The following is a 14834-nucleotide window of genomic DNA, read 5'->3' as shown; positions in this document are numbered from 1 at the left end:
TTTGTTTTTGCGGTACGCGGGCCTCTCACTGTTGTGGCCTCTCCCGTTGCGGAGCACAGACTCCGGACACGCAGGCTCAGCGGCCGTGGCTCACGGGCCCAGCCGCTCCGTGGCATGTGGCATCTTCCCGGACTGGGGCACAAACCCATGTCCCCTGCATCGGCAGGTGGACTCTCAACCACTGCGCCACCAGGGAAGCCCAGACCAGCTTTTTTGTACTGCATTTTTCATTATTTAGCATCTAGTCATTGCCCCTCAGTGGCCATCCAGAGATCTTTCTCTTACCTGCTAACACTGAGAAACATACCTTCTTCAGGAAGCTGCTTTTGTGGATTCTCAGTCACTGTGGAGTCTGGGGTCTGTTTCCGTTGCCTTCATAAATCAACAGAGGGGAATCAACGGCTTCCAGGAAAGGCTTGAGATTGAGAAGCCATCAGAGGGTTAATAATAATGACAAAAACTTTCACTTTATACAGCTGACGCTTGAACAACATGGGTTTGTACTGCATGGGTCCACTTATATGCAGATATTTTTCAATAGTAAATGCTGTATTACACGATCTGTGGTTGGTTGAATCTACTGATACGGAAGAACTGCAGATGAGGCATGTTAACACCCCTGTTGTTCAAGGGTCAACCACGTACTGAATATCTTTATAAACTTTGTATTAAATGTTCTTGACATTGAAACTCAGTAGGAGTGGGAGTCTACAAGGAAAGACACACTGGTTCAATAGAATGGGAAGTAGGTTACTCACACAAATAGGATATAGTTGATAATGTGGCAAAAACGTGGACTTTTGGGAAAGACAGACCTGGGCTTGCATTTTAGCCCTGCTGCTTATGTGTGACCTTGGGCGAGTTACTTTACTTGTGAATGTTATCTGCAAAATTGAGATGACTACTCAGGATTTTTGTGAGGATTTTGAACAGGATGTTCATAATATATCCACTTGGTTAATGTTAACCAACCTCTGTTTAGTGGGTAAATTAGAATGTCTTACTCTTGGGAATTTCTCTGCTATTTAACCATGAGGCACCTGCTTTATAATACCAATATTTGAGGAGAAGGGGTAATGGAGGCACATAATATTATCATGACTAAAGTCCTACTCTGGTGAGTCAGTTCACTATGGACTTAATAGGAGAACATGACATGTTCAGGTTGGCATTAGTATAACCATATAAAGAAAAATCCTTCTCAGAGTTGCTGGAGATCTTGAATGATTGTCTTTTATGACTTGGTCTTACCTTTTGTGCAGAAGCCCTCAGAAGGGGAGAGAAATGAGATCTCTCTCTTCTCTGGAATTGGAGGGGGGTGTTTATGCCTTTAGTTTGTTACCTTTTCTATCCATGAGAGAGACAGCCTTGCTATTTCAATATGAAACAAGGGAAAATGACACTTTGAAGTTGACTTAAAAATATCTTGAAATTCTCCATCTATAGTCTTAATTTTTTTTCTCCCAACTTATTGTGTTGAAAAATTACAAACCTCAGAAAAGTTTCAAGAATAGTAGAATAAGTACCCTTATACTCTTGCTGGAGATGTACAAATCATTTTTGCCACACTTACTTTCTCTTTAGTTAGCTGCATACAGTCTTAAAAGTTTTTGACACTAGTCCTCGTAGTAAGTTAGCATGCTGGACGTTTGTTGAAGGTGAGTGTGCAATTGAAAGGGGGAGAGTTTTCAGCAGCAGCAAGCATACTGTATTAACGTCCTGGCTCACATTTACCCATTAGCTCAAGATTTAAGTACCAAGAGTATTATGAGGTCATGTGTCAAGTTTTGTGTCTAAGTTAATCTTATTCAAGATCACATTGTTTACAGACAAGTTCTGAGAGGGAAGCCATTGAGATGGTGATAAAAGAAGGGGCCTAGCGCTTGAGCTTAGATTATTGGTTGATAGTAGGACCTATAGGCCTTTCCCATCTTTAAAATGGATTTGAGGAAGAAAGATTTCATTTACTACTTAATACTAAATGGTGAGCATTTGTCATGTTTCAATAAAAAATTGAGTCCTTGGATCCCAGTGGTTTTCTAGGAATCTTAAGAAATCTAGACTTTTAAACCCATTAGGTAGAGCTGGTTAATTTGTCCTTTGAAGAGAAGAAATTATTCCAGCATCCAAGCTGGATTCGTAGTAGCAAATATTTGTGGGACTGCTGTGTCCTGGATATTGGGCATCAACTGCTGGGTCTTGGAGTTGTAAAAAAATAACTCATGCTCTACTGAACACTAGTAGATCATTTCAGTGATGTGCAGGGGCCGTGGAGTCCAGGAGAGACACTTAGGTCTACCATGAATGGGTCAAGAAAGGGTCCTTGGATGAAATACAGTGACATTTTAAGCTGCCAGCCATGGCTCATCAGGCCATTTCTATCCCCCCAGTTTACTTTTGTAACAGTGATTGGATAATAGGGTCAAATCAGTGGCGCTGCCCATGCCCAGCATTCTGGCAAAAGTGCAGTCAAGTCCGGATTTTGTTGTAGCTGCTTTTGGGGAAGGGGGAGTTAGGATACATAAATTCTCCTGTAATGTCCTTTGAGATAAGGAGGTAAGAATGTTCTGTTCTTTATAGATACACCACTGTAGAATGTGTGATCCTGATCAGTCTTACTAAAAAAAAGTGAATTTCTCAAATCTCAAAATAGGGAAAATTTTTGTTTCATATTTTAGAGCTATAAAGAGAGCGAAATGAAGTAATAGGCAACCTGAAAGAATATGGGCTCTGGAGTCCCACTGACTTGGCTCTGCTACATTGTAGCCCTGGTGAAGGTACTTAAGTATCTGAATATCAGTCTCCTCATATGTACAATGGGTCTTCTCCCCGCCTTAGTGTTCTTTCGATTTTTAACTTTGTAAAACAGGTACAACACTGCCTGGTATAGTAGATGCTCAGTAAATATTCCTTTTTGTAGCATTATCATTCCCCGTACCCCAAAATAGTGCCTTACAGACTAATGCATATTCAAGACAGTATACTTTGGATTGTGATAATGAATTTACAGTAACATTGTAGTTTTTATTTTATTTACTTATTTTTTAAGCATTGTAGTTTTTAAAACATCAAATTTAGCTGATGAGACGTTGTATATTATATTTGGATCAAACGCCAAATTTTAGCCTAGTTGTCTTCTGTGGAAATAATTCTCTGCAACATGATTTTTGTTCTTTGGCATTTGGAGGTTTGACATTTTCTGGAATATGTAAATATGAAAAAGTAGTAGGCTATTTAAATTATTTCTATCCTGCCATTGTTACTATAGCACTTGGGCAAGGCTCTTAGCATCTCTGGGCCTTACTTCCCTCTGTTGGATGAAGTGTCTTGACTAGACAATTTCCAATGTTTAGTTTAGCTGATATTTCAGAATCTTATGAAGCAAAATACTAAGTTGTCTTGTGCCTATTATCAATATACAATCCCTCTAATTAAAACAGATCACTCTTATTTTCTAGTAATAGTTTGTAATCTAGAGGTATTTTAGATTTGTGATTTTTTTTAATTCATTTCTTCACTTGTCTCTGAGGGTGAAAAGGTGATGAACACTAGACAGTAAAGTAATCTTCTTTTCTTTGAGACTCTCAGCATTCTATCAGACCAAATTGGAGTTTTTCTTCAAACTTTATTTTTTTGCAGATTAGGAAAACAATGTTTTTGTTCTTTAGAACATTTGAAGAGTATAACAGCATAAAGAAATATGCAAGAATTATTCATAATCCCTTCTGCTTAGGGATAATCAGTGTTAAAATTTTTTTGGTTTTCAGTTTATTGCAAGCTGATAATTCTGGGGTTTATATATTAAATATTAAAATAATTTAAGGGAAAAGCTATTTTAATTCAGTGCATTGTTGAAATTAACCATTTCTAAATGTAACTGATCAAATGAAAGCTATCACAGTTTGGGGATATAAGAGTGTAAAAGTGCCATGAAGTCACTTAAATCTTTGTGGGGATCTTATCACCCTGTCTGGCATGGATTGGGTTGCTGTGACATTGCTAACTACATAGTCAATTATAGCTAGGTGAGTAACACCTGTGCTTTTACTCATGGACCAAGCAAATTACATTTTAGTGTAATTACATAGGTGTGGCTTCAGAGGTGGGTAACTTTTTAAAAAAACTTCTTTTGGGACAATTTTGACATTTGGATACGACTCCTGGATAAATTATGACTTTCATACTCTTACCTGATCATTCTACTTAAAAGCTTTACGAAGCAAGATCATACTGCTTAGTGTCCATTTTAAAAGAACATGTTTTCATGTTGCTTTTTTTTTAATGAAAACTATGTTTTTTCTGATTATAAAGGTGGTATATGTGGTGCTTATATGAAAACCTAAATATTAAAATGCTGGAGAGGGTGTGGAGAAAAGGGAAACCTCTTGCACTGTTGGTGGGAATTAATACAGCCACTATGGAGAACAGTATGGAGGTTCCTTAAAAAATTAAAAATAGAACTACTGTATGACCCAGCCATCCCACTACTGGGCATAAACCCTGAGAAAACCATAATTCAAAAAGAGTCATGTACCACAATGTTCATTGCAGCTCTATTTACAGTAGCCAGGACATGGAAGCAGCCTAAGTGTGCATCAACAGGTGAATGGATAAAGAAGATGTGGCACATATATACAATGGAATATTTATTACTCAGCCATAAAAAGAAACGAAATTGAGTTATTTGTAGTGAGGTGGATGGCCCTAGAGACTGTCATACAGAGTGAAGTAAGTCAGAAAGAGAAAAATAAATACTGTATGCTAACACATATATATGGAATCTAAAAAAAAAAAAAAAAAAAATGGTTCTGAAGACCCTAGGGGCAGGACAAGAATAAAGACACAGATGTAGAGAATGGACTTGAGAACACGGGGAGGGGGAAGGGTAAGCTGGGATGAAGTGAGAGAGTGGCATGGACATATATACACTACCAAATGTAAAATAGATAGCTGGTGGGAAGCAGCCGCATAGCACAGGGAGATCAGCTCGGTGCTTTGTGACCACCTAGAGGGGTGGGATAGGGAGGGTGGGAGGGAGACGCAAGAGGGAGGGGGGATATATGTATACATATAGCTGATTCACTTTGTTATAAAGCAGAAACTAACACCATTGTAAAGCAATTATACTCCAATAAAGATGTTAAAAAATAATTAATAAATAAAAAGCATGTAATACCAAATGCTTACGGCACTTACCATGTGCCAAGCACTGTTATCAGTGCTTTGTGTCTGTTAATCTTCATAATGGGGCTGTTACCCCCTTTTTACATGAGAAGACTGAGGCATACAGAAGTTAGATGCCGTACTTAGTCTTCCTGGCTAGTAAATGGCAGAGCCTGGGTGTATTGAACCAGCCAGTTTGGCTTTAAAATCTGCTCATAACTGCTTGCTCCATGAAGAAAATAAAGTCATGCATTCTAGCACCCACTTTTTAACATTTACCCAAGAAATCATTCTAGTTGTCTTTCTATCTATATTAGGTGCATGGATTTTTAGTATTGATACATTGTTGGTTTATGTGACATGATTATTACTTCCATGTTAGTGTAGGCCTAACATTTTAAATGGCTCCATAGGATTCTATTATGTGTTAGCAAAAAGGAAGACTGAAGGCTGGCTTAGCCATACTCCCCACGCTTTTTTCCTCTCAAACTATAGTCTTTAGTAAAATCGTGCTCTAAATGCAGATTGAAGGTAAGTTTGTTCCCTTTCTCACTTTCTGTTGCCACCCTAGGCCTCTAAATTCTGGAATCATCTCTGGTTGGTGGGCAATAAGTGATGGTACTATTATCTGAGTGTCTTTAAAGAAGACCATTAGCTATTCAAGAAATTTGTCATATAGCCAGAACTTATTTTAATAGACATGGAAAGAAAGCACCCTTAGATGTCATTTTGCAGAAACCAGGATATGCCCTGATGTTCCCAAGGTCACAGTCAGGGTAGGAGTCATACATACATTGTTATGGCCATTGTCATGGATCAGATATCAAAAGGAGAAAATGTCTGAAAGAGTGGAAGGCCAGAGACAGAGCTTTAGGCAGCAGCATGTAGCATTTTTTTTTTTTCTTTTTGTTGCGTTGGGTCTTCACAGCCGCGCACGGGTTTTCTCTTTGTTGCAGTACACAGGCTTCTCATTGCATTGGCTTCTCGTTGAGGAGCATGGGCTCTAGGCACACAGGCTTCAGTAGTTGCAGCATGCAGTCTCAGTAATTGCAGCACGTGAGCCCTAGAGCATGGGGGCTTCAGTAGTTGAGGCACATAGGCTCAGTTGTTGCAGTGCGTGGGCTTCAGTAGTTATGGCACACGGGCTCTAGAGCACAGACTCAGTAGTTGTGGCACACGGGCTTAGTTCCTCCGCGGCGTGTGGGATCTTCCTGGACCAGGGATCGAACCCGTGTCCCCTGCATTGGCAGGCGGATTCTTAACCACTGCTCTACCAGGGAAGTCCCGCAGCCTGTTTTTTTTAATAGAGGAAAGGACAGTTAGATTGATGACAGAGATTGATAAGCTGAAGACCTAGGAAACACCACCACTGTCATGGAAAGTAATCCAGGGAGAAGGTTGGCGGTCTGTGCCAGGTACATCATCTGCAAGGGCAAAGAGTTGCAAAAAGGAAGTTTGATTTGGCAGTTATCTTTGTGCTGTCAAGCCAGTGGGATAGAGGCAGGCTATATGTACTTGATAACTTAGCAAATTCAGGCTTACGTAAAATAGTAATAAGTAATCCAACACAAGGAGAAATAAAGATACCTTGCAGAGATCACAGACTTATGACTCAAGTCGATTCAAGAATAAAACAATAGGGACTTGCCTGGCAGCCCAGGGGTTAAGAATTCACCTTCCAATGCAGAGGGTGTGGGTTCAGTCCCTGGTCGGGCAGCTAAGATACCACATGCCTTGTGGCCAAAAAACCAAGAAAACATAAAACAGAAGCAATATTGTAATTTAGTAAAGACATTAAAAATGGTCCACATCAAATCTTAAAAAAAAAAATTAAAAATAGGCATTAAATAGAACAGTTCAGTCAGTCTTAGAATGGTATGTCACCACTGAGGATATATTTTGCATTTATAATCACTAGTAAGCCAAAGACTGAGTTCTTGTATTCTCTTCTTTAAATGCGTGACCCATCTCTGATGTTAGGGACCAGTTCTATATATTTCCTGTGTCTAGACAGTAGAGACTGACACTAATAAAGTATGAAGCACTGATGTAAATACTGAATGCTAACTTGTTTTCCTCTGTTGGAATGTGAATTAATTTTGAGAGTATTTTTTTACATGTACTAAAGGATTAGCAAATGAAATTATACAACTTTTAAAACCCATACATTTGATCACTAAAAATATGCTTACCATAAGTGCCTGTTTGTACACTTTGGTCCTAGAAAAAAATCAAGTAATTGTACTTTTAATCTTTCAAATTGCCCTTTTCTCTACATTTCAGGTTAGATTGACCTCTCTTCCCTCCCTCAGTAGGGACTGCTATAAATAATCAACACAGATTGTTAAAAGCCTGGCATGTCAGTACGTTAAATATTTCTAGATATTCTTGAGTGTATGGAGTTTGCAACAAGGGAAGTGGAGACTGTCAGAGAGGTTTTCTCAACCTTTTTCCAGCGATGAATCCTTTTACATGAAGTCCTAATGCATAAAATAAAATCCCCTAATTCTTCCTCTCTTTTTTTTTTTTTTAAAAGCAAGTGAGGCATTTGGGCTTGAAGAGGTTAATAAGTACCTTCTCCAGAATCACAGATCATTATTGATAGAATTAAGGATTTGGACTGACAGTTTTCCTGGTGTTTCTGTAATTGAATTCACTTGTTTATTTTCCAATAGTGAAAAGGAAGAAGATGAAAATGAAAAAAGAGAAGATCCAGGTGATAACTGGGAAGAAGGCGGAGGAGGTGGTGGTGGTGTAGAAAAATCTTCAGGTCCCTGGAATAAAACAGCTCCGGTACAAGCACCTCCTGCTCCAGTAGTTGGTAATCTTCATATTTCATTTTCATAAAGATGTCTATTTGTGTATAATTTTACATGCAGTCAGCTTTCAACTAAATGCATGCTTGCACTGGGTGAGTAGGGTCTTCTTTCCATTCCTAGGAGAGAGATTTGTGTCTGATCTAAAGACTTTCATATCCTCAATAAAGAAATTTGGAAGTTAAGGCTGTAGGCTGCTTAAATCTTACTGCAGCCCTATAGCTTGCCAGATTTACATGTTTAAGCATTTTTTTTTCAATGTTTGACGGCTGACTAAGGAATATTGAGTACCTGTGTCTTTTTTTTTCCATTCCCCATTTTACTCTCTCTGAAGAATGAATTCTCAGACAGGTGGATTTTATCACTCCCAAGAGGATGAAAAGTGCTTCTTGGCTTGGGGGAGAGTGGGAATGGTAAAGAAATCTTAGATCTTACAGTGGTTTGTGGCCCATCAGAGGGCCAGAGTATGTAAACATATATACAGTGTATCTGTGGTATTAACATTTTTTGCTTGGGGCATGAGGACAGTACTGTTTAGAAGAAAGTTGTCTAAAAAGGCTCTTTTAGGAAGGCAATAAAGAAAAAATGTTGAGAAATAATGCTCTGATGTATACCCATTTTATACAGCATAATATAAAGAATAACAAATCACCCCCAAATGTTACTGTCCAAAGATCACAGATTACTACCATGCATAGTTTTTGCCTGTTTCCTTCTAGCTGCATTATACTTGAGCTAATGAATGATGTAGAGATGTTCATTTGAAAGGAAGCTTTTGATAACTAGAAAACATGTGTAAAACACTGAATTCATGTTTAGGATGGGGGGGGTGAATGGTATGTAAAAAAAGCTGAAAGGCTGTGTCCTCAAAATCTTGGTCATGGTACCAGACTTTGGGCTGCTTAATTTTTTCTCCTGTTTTACTAGAAAATAAAAAATTCATTGATGATGTAAAAGTGGTCATACTTTGAAAGGTAGTCCCTGATGAGACCTGTCTCCCAGGAACAGCAGATGCCTTTCCCACTTCCAATAAGTTGACTTAATAGAACTCATTTACATAGATAATTAAAATTGTACATGGAAGAGAAATTGGAAGACTACTTTTACCCTAGAAAAATAGGCCTTTGCTTTTGGACATTTCCTCAGATAACTTTCCTTCTGTTGTTCAGAGACCCTTAACGTAAGTATTGTTTTTTTCCATAACTGTTAAAATGATCAGGAATTCAGGAGTAGCTTATTAAAACGCCAAGCACTTGAATAGTTTCTCTAAACTGTTTTGAAATGTTAGTTACAGAAACCCCAGAACCGACAATGACTAGTGGCGTGTATAGGCCTCCTGGGGCCAGGTTGACCACAACAAGGAAAGCACCCCAAGGACCACCAGAAATCTACAGTGATACACAGTTCCCATCCCTGCAGTCCACTGCCAAGCATGTAGAAAGCCGGAAGTAAGTATTCTCAAGATTGTGTTTTGGAGCCCTATCCTTTGGCCAGGGAGTGGGGTTTTTGGGATTTGAAAACCCACCTGGGGTGTTGCAGTAAAGCCCAAGCTGCAGCTGAGAGGCAACTGAGAATTAAGGTGGGACTTATATGCCCAGGACTGGGGGGAGAAGGGGGGAAGGACCTGGGGTGGGGGGGGCGAGGGGAAAGAGCACCAAAGACAAACTTCGTCTGCAAATTTCCCTTATCCCTAGTTTATGTCATTCTGTAGCCATGACAAGTCTCATCTAGTGAGAATTCTTAATAAATATTAAGTACATTATTGCTGCTTCTGTGTTCCTTGTAATATAGAAACTAGAAAAGTCAGCAATATTTCATTATATTCCCAGTTAATGTGAGTAGATGAAAGATGTTGGCATTTATAAATCTAATATTAAAAATAATCTTATTTCAGCAGGTACTTAAAATGAATGCTACCTGGAGTTAAATGACCACATATGGCACATCCACATCTTATTTAGGGACATGAATTTTTTACAAAGTAAATAAAATGGGAAGAAATGTAAATGACATCAGATGGAAATTTTTCGGGGTGGCTTTTAAATTAAATCCCAGCGTTTTTGCCTCTTTGAGAGCACAGCTGGCTTGAATTTAAGCCTCCACTTGACTTGGTCCTCTGCTCTGTCCTCCACGAGAGGCAGTGATTCACCACACTCATCTTTATCTGACCCGCTCCCATAAAGTAGATGTGTGGAGAGTTCTTTGAATAATGAGTAGAACTTTACTTGAATGAGGAAATTGTTGTTCTTACTTTATGCATAAAGAAAGAGATGTGTATTGTCTATTATTTGCTAAGAGTAACAATGAGTCTTAGAAGGAATCACCATGTCATTAGACAGCTTTTTAACTTTCCAGTTGTCTTGAAGTTGGTCCCAAAATAGGTTTTCAGTTAATAGTATTCAGTAGATTTGCTACCACAGAAAATAGGACCCTAGAGCTTCAGTACAGTATTCTATATTTTCTGTTCAATTGAAGCCTTAAAAGTGGTTTTGGTAAGGATTTATATACCAGTTTCCCCCTCCTGTCCCTTCCTCAGGATTTTTCTAAGGGGTGGCTTTTTTTTTAATTCAAGGAAGGATATTTTCAAAACAACCTAGTGAAGAAGAAATATTTACTGATTACATTTCTTTTCCCTTAGGGATAAAGAAATGGAGAAGAGCTTTGAAGTAGTAAGACACAAAACTAGAGGTAGGGATGAGGTTTCAAAAAACCAGGCCCTTAAACTTCAGCTAGACAACCAGTATGCTGTGCTTGAGAATCAGAAAAGCAGCCACACACAGTACAATTAAGGAATGGTGTTTGCTAACCCTTCTAAGGTAACTAGACCACAGCTAACCACCATGGACAGCCATCATCATCTGATCTCTGCTGGATCTACAACTGATGCAGACCACTCGGTGTACGGGACCGGCCCTATTGCACTATGGAAGTTTAAAGTATCACAACTGCTCTTTATGTGTATTGGATTTAGGGGGATTTTCATTGTTATATAAATGTGTCAACTAGATTCAGCAGTGTTCTTTCAGAGTTACTCTGCAAATACAAAATAATCAAAAACTGCAGCCAGTGGTCATTTCAAAATCTTTTTATGTTCAGATACTGAGCCTTCGTAAGGGTTGACTACCTCAGATTTGCTGCACTCATTGTGGACTTCATGTGGATCACAACTTCTGGATAAGAAGGTTACAGCTTTTAAGTGTCGATGTGAAACTTGAAACCAGCTCTACTGGATTCCTATCAGAAATCCTGCAGAAAGTCAGCCATCTGGGTTCTGATCTGCTGTAAAAGATGAAGATTTAAGTGACCTTAATTAACCTGTCCTGTGCCCCATTCATAAGGAACACTCTGTAGTGGGTATTAGACTTCCTGGAACATGCCGCTCTCTAAAGAACTGATGTGTTCAGATAATCTGTGTAGGGCTGTGATTTATAATTTAAACTTTGAGTTGTATTCTGAGGTAACCACAAATTAAATTCAACAAAACTCGGGTCACCAAGTGGGAAAAGGGGTGTGTGGGGGGGAATAATCTTATATTTTTAGTAATTTTTTATTTGGGTAGTACTTTTTCTGTGTTCCATATTAAGGCTTTTTTTTTTCTTTCTTTCTTTCTTTCTTTTTTTTTTGCTTTGACTTGGAATAGTTCTTTGACAGAGCATATTGCTTGGCTAAGTAACCTGAAATATGCATTGGAATTGTGAAACGTCTTATGAATTTGCCAATCCCTAGAGCAGAACCAGATGGCCTTTGATATAAAGGGCAGTAGATGCAGGGGGCTCTACTTCAGGTGCTGCTAAAGCTTCCTCTAATCAGGTCTAAGTTGTATAGTAAACTGGTGGAAAGAGTATATTTTCTGCTCAGGCCAAGGGAGTCACAGATGTGTCCTTATAAATTCAAAGCAGCGAGAGCAGAACCTCAACCTAAAACCCACTGAAGTTTTATGGATCTTGCATGATCTCTGACAAGAATTCCAGATGCACTTGTGCCCAAACGTTTAAGGTATTAGACGCAGTGATTGTCTCAGCCTAGCTCTGTCATCAACCTCCTGGTGTGTCTTTTTACGTTGTTCATTTGGAGAGTCAGGGGCGAAAGACAGGTGATGTAGCACTTCTGTTTTTAATGATTACAGCTTAAACTATCCAGTAATTTTTAGTCCTGGAAAAGGACATCAGGACGCTACCCAGGATTACTGAAAAGTCTTTCCATCTAATGAGATAGTCTGGTAATTTCCTAGTTTTGTATCTTTGGTTCAATAGAAATATTTCAAAGTGGCATGTGACCACTTGATGCAGAGTCTGGATTTCTCTGTAATAAAATCCCTTTGCCAAATGTAGGAGTTGCAGACTTGCTACTGGCAAGAGTGAAGCAAATGGGTGAGTAAAACTATCCTGATGTGGGAGCATTTTCCTCTAGGAGTTCAGTCTTGATAAGTGTCAGTGCAGGAATCGCACTCCTAGGAGTGTTACAGAGTCATCTGCTGTCAGATGCGAACCATATCTGGGCAATAATGTTGGCATTATTTGAAGTGGCAGGCAGGATGCCTACGTTCTGATGTACTTGGGTGAGTAGCTGAGCCAGCCAAGGAGAGGTTGGATGAGTGAGAAACAAAGGATTCTTGGTTAATCTGAAGACTTCATTTGAGAACCAAAAATCTTTTAACAAATAACCTCTTGGACCTTGAGCCACATATTTCCCCTAAAAAGTATGCATTTTTTTCCAGCAAAATTTCGTTGGGGGTTATGTTATTGAGGAATGAACTGAGATGAATATGTGGAAATGTTACTTAATGGCATAGAAATCTGAAGACCTGCAGGAGATTTAAAATTCCAACCCTTCTTATAACTTTTTAAAAGATTGTGAAATTATCAAAATGCACATGAATCAAGTTTTAATATGCTGTATGATGGGTGGATGAGGCTGTCCATTGTACCATTTCTTTCTTTGAATTCTCAGGCATGGTTTGGCAGTGCAAAAACTCTGTAACATTAACAAATTCAATAAAAAGTAAATATGTAGATTTTGGAGTCTGGTGGTTTTTACTCTTAACTGGTAACTGATTATCTTTGAAAATGGAGAATTGATGACATTCCTCCTTTGCTCTAGGAGGCTGATAATGTCATCTCGAGTGACCTTTCCATTTGAGAAATGTTTGTAGAGTACTCTTAATGTTAAAACCAGACCTGGAATGAAACTGGCTGTGAACCTGTGATGAATGTTCTTTTCCAAAGATAAACATTGAAATGTATTCTTGTCTTCATTGCTGTATTAAATTGTGTTATCTTAGACCATGGTAGGGAAATCTACAGTCTCTACTATGTAAACTAAAGATTTCAGGGCTTGTCCTCTGAGAAGCTTACGAATTTCTCAAATGAGATCCATTTTAAATTTCAGGATTTAGTCTGGATTATAGTCCCTAAATTTCTAAACTAGAGGAAGTATATTTTCAGTCATTTTTGGTTGGAATGTGAAATTTTTGAAATATCAAAAATCAAATACAAGTGTTTTTTTAACTGAACTGTTCATTTTGGAATGTAAGTATATGTATTTTTTTCATACCTACAACTTATTTATTTTGTAACTGGAAGTATGTACCTGTTAATGTTCCTCATCTATTTCACCTATCCCCACACACACCCTTCCCCTCTTGCATGTGTTCTCAGTATCTATGACTGTTTCTGTTGTTTGTTTTTGTTTTATAAATTCCACATATAAGTGAAATCACTATTTGTCTGAACTGTTTCACTAAGCATAATACCCTCCAGGTCCATCCATGTTGCTAATGGCAAATTTTCATTCTCTTTTATGGCTGTTATTTCATTGTATCTACGTAACACATTTTCTTCATTAGGTTGCTTCCATATCTTGGCTGTTGTAAATAATGCTGCATTGAACATAGGGATGTACATGTCTTTTCAAAATAATGATTTTACTTTGCTCGGATAAATACCCAGGAGTGGTATTGCTGGGTCGTATGGTAGATCTATTTTTAATTTTTTGAGGAGCCTCCATACTGTTTTCCATAGTGGCTGCACCAATTTACATTCCCACAAATAGTGCATGAGGGTTCCCCTTTTCCACATGCTTGAGAACTCTTGTTATTTGTTGTCTTTTTGATAATAGCCATTCTGACAGGTGTGAGGTGATAACTGTGGTTTTGGTTTGCATTTCCCTGGTGATAGTGATGTTGAGCATCTATCTGTATGACTTTTGTGGGAAAATGTCTTCTCAGGTCCTTCAGGTCCTCTGTCCATTTTTATTTTTATTTATTTATTTATTTTGGCTATGCCACGTGGCATGCAGGATCTTAGTTCCCTGACCAAGGATCGAACCCATGCCCCCTGCAATGGAAGCGTGGAGTCTTAACCACTGACTACCAGTGACGTCCCTGTATGAGTTCTTTTTATATTTGGATATTAACCACTTATCTGATACATCCTTTGCAAATATCTTCTCCCATTTAGTAGTTGGCCTTTTTATTTTGTTGGTAGTTTCCTTCACTGTGCAAAAGCACAAAAGCTTTTTAGGTTTATGTAGTCCCATTTGTTTATTTTTTTTGTTTCTTTTACCTGAGAAGACATCAGATATACACACACACACACACACACACACACACACACAAAACTGAGACCAATGGTAAAGAGCATCCTGCCTATGTTTTTTCTTCTAGAAACTTTATGGTTTCAGGTCTTACATTTTGAGTTTATTTTTATATATGGTGTGAGAAAGTAGTCCAGTTTATTTTGCATGTAGCTGTCCAGTTTCCCAAATCATTTATTGAAGATGCTGTCTTTTCTGTTGTGTATCCTTTATCATAGATTAATTGATAATAAAAGTGTGAGTTTGTTTCTGGGCTCTCTA

General features: G+C 38.4%; 1 protein-coding gene across 7 annotated transcripts in view; it reads left to right on the top strand.

The window, feature by feature from the left end:
• The window catches only part of CDV3 (CDV3 homolog), a 15927-nt gene extending 2934 nt beyond the window's left edge, over positions 1-12993 (top strand). The window contains exons 3-5 of one of the 7 annotated variants that reach the window (XM_029214734.1): positions 7839-7984; positions 9274-9427; positions 11076-12993. In XM_029214734.1, the coding sequence (XP_029070567.1) occupies positions 7839-7984; positions 9274-9427; positions 11076-11082 (307 nt within the window). In that variant the 3' untranslated portion in view covers positions 11083-12993. The other 6 variants (XM_029214732.1, XM_029214730.1, XM_029214729.1 and 3 more) reach the window with 6 other exon arrangements.
• Positions 12994-14834: the final 1841 nt, after the last annotated feature.

The sequence above is a fragment of the Monodon monoceros genome, unplaced genomic scaffold (assembly GCF_005190385.1).
Source record: "Monodon monoceros isolate NGI ecotype Baffin Bay Population unplaced genomic scaffold, NGI_Narwhal_1 Super_Scaffold_11, whole genome shotgun sequence".
Lineage (NCBI taxonomy): Eukaryota > Metazoa > Chordata > Mammalia > Artiodactyla > Monodontidae > Monodon > Monodon monoceros.
The sequence above is the reverse complement of the archived record's forward strand: the minus strand, read 5'-3'. Positions and strand labels throughout refer to the sequence as shown.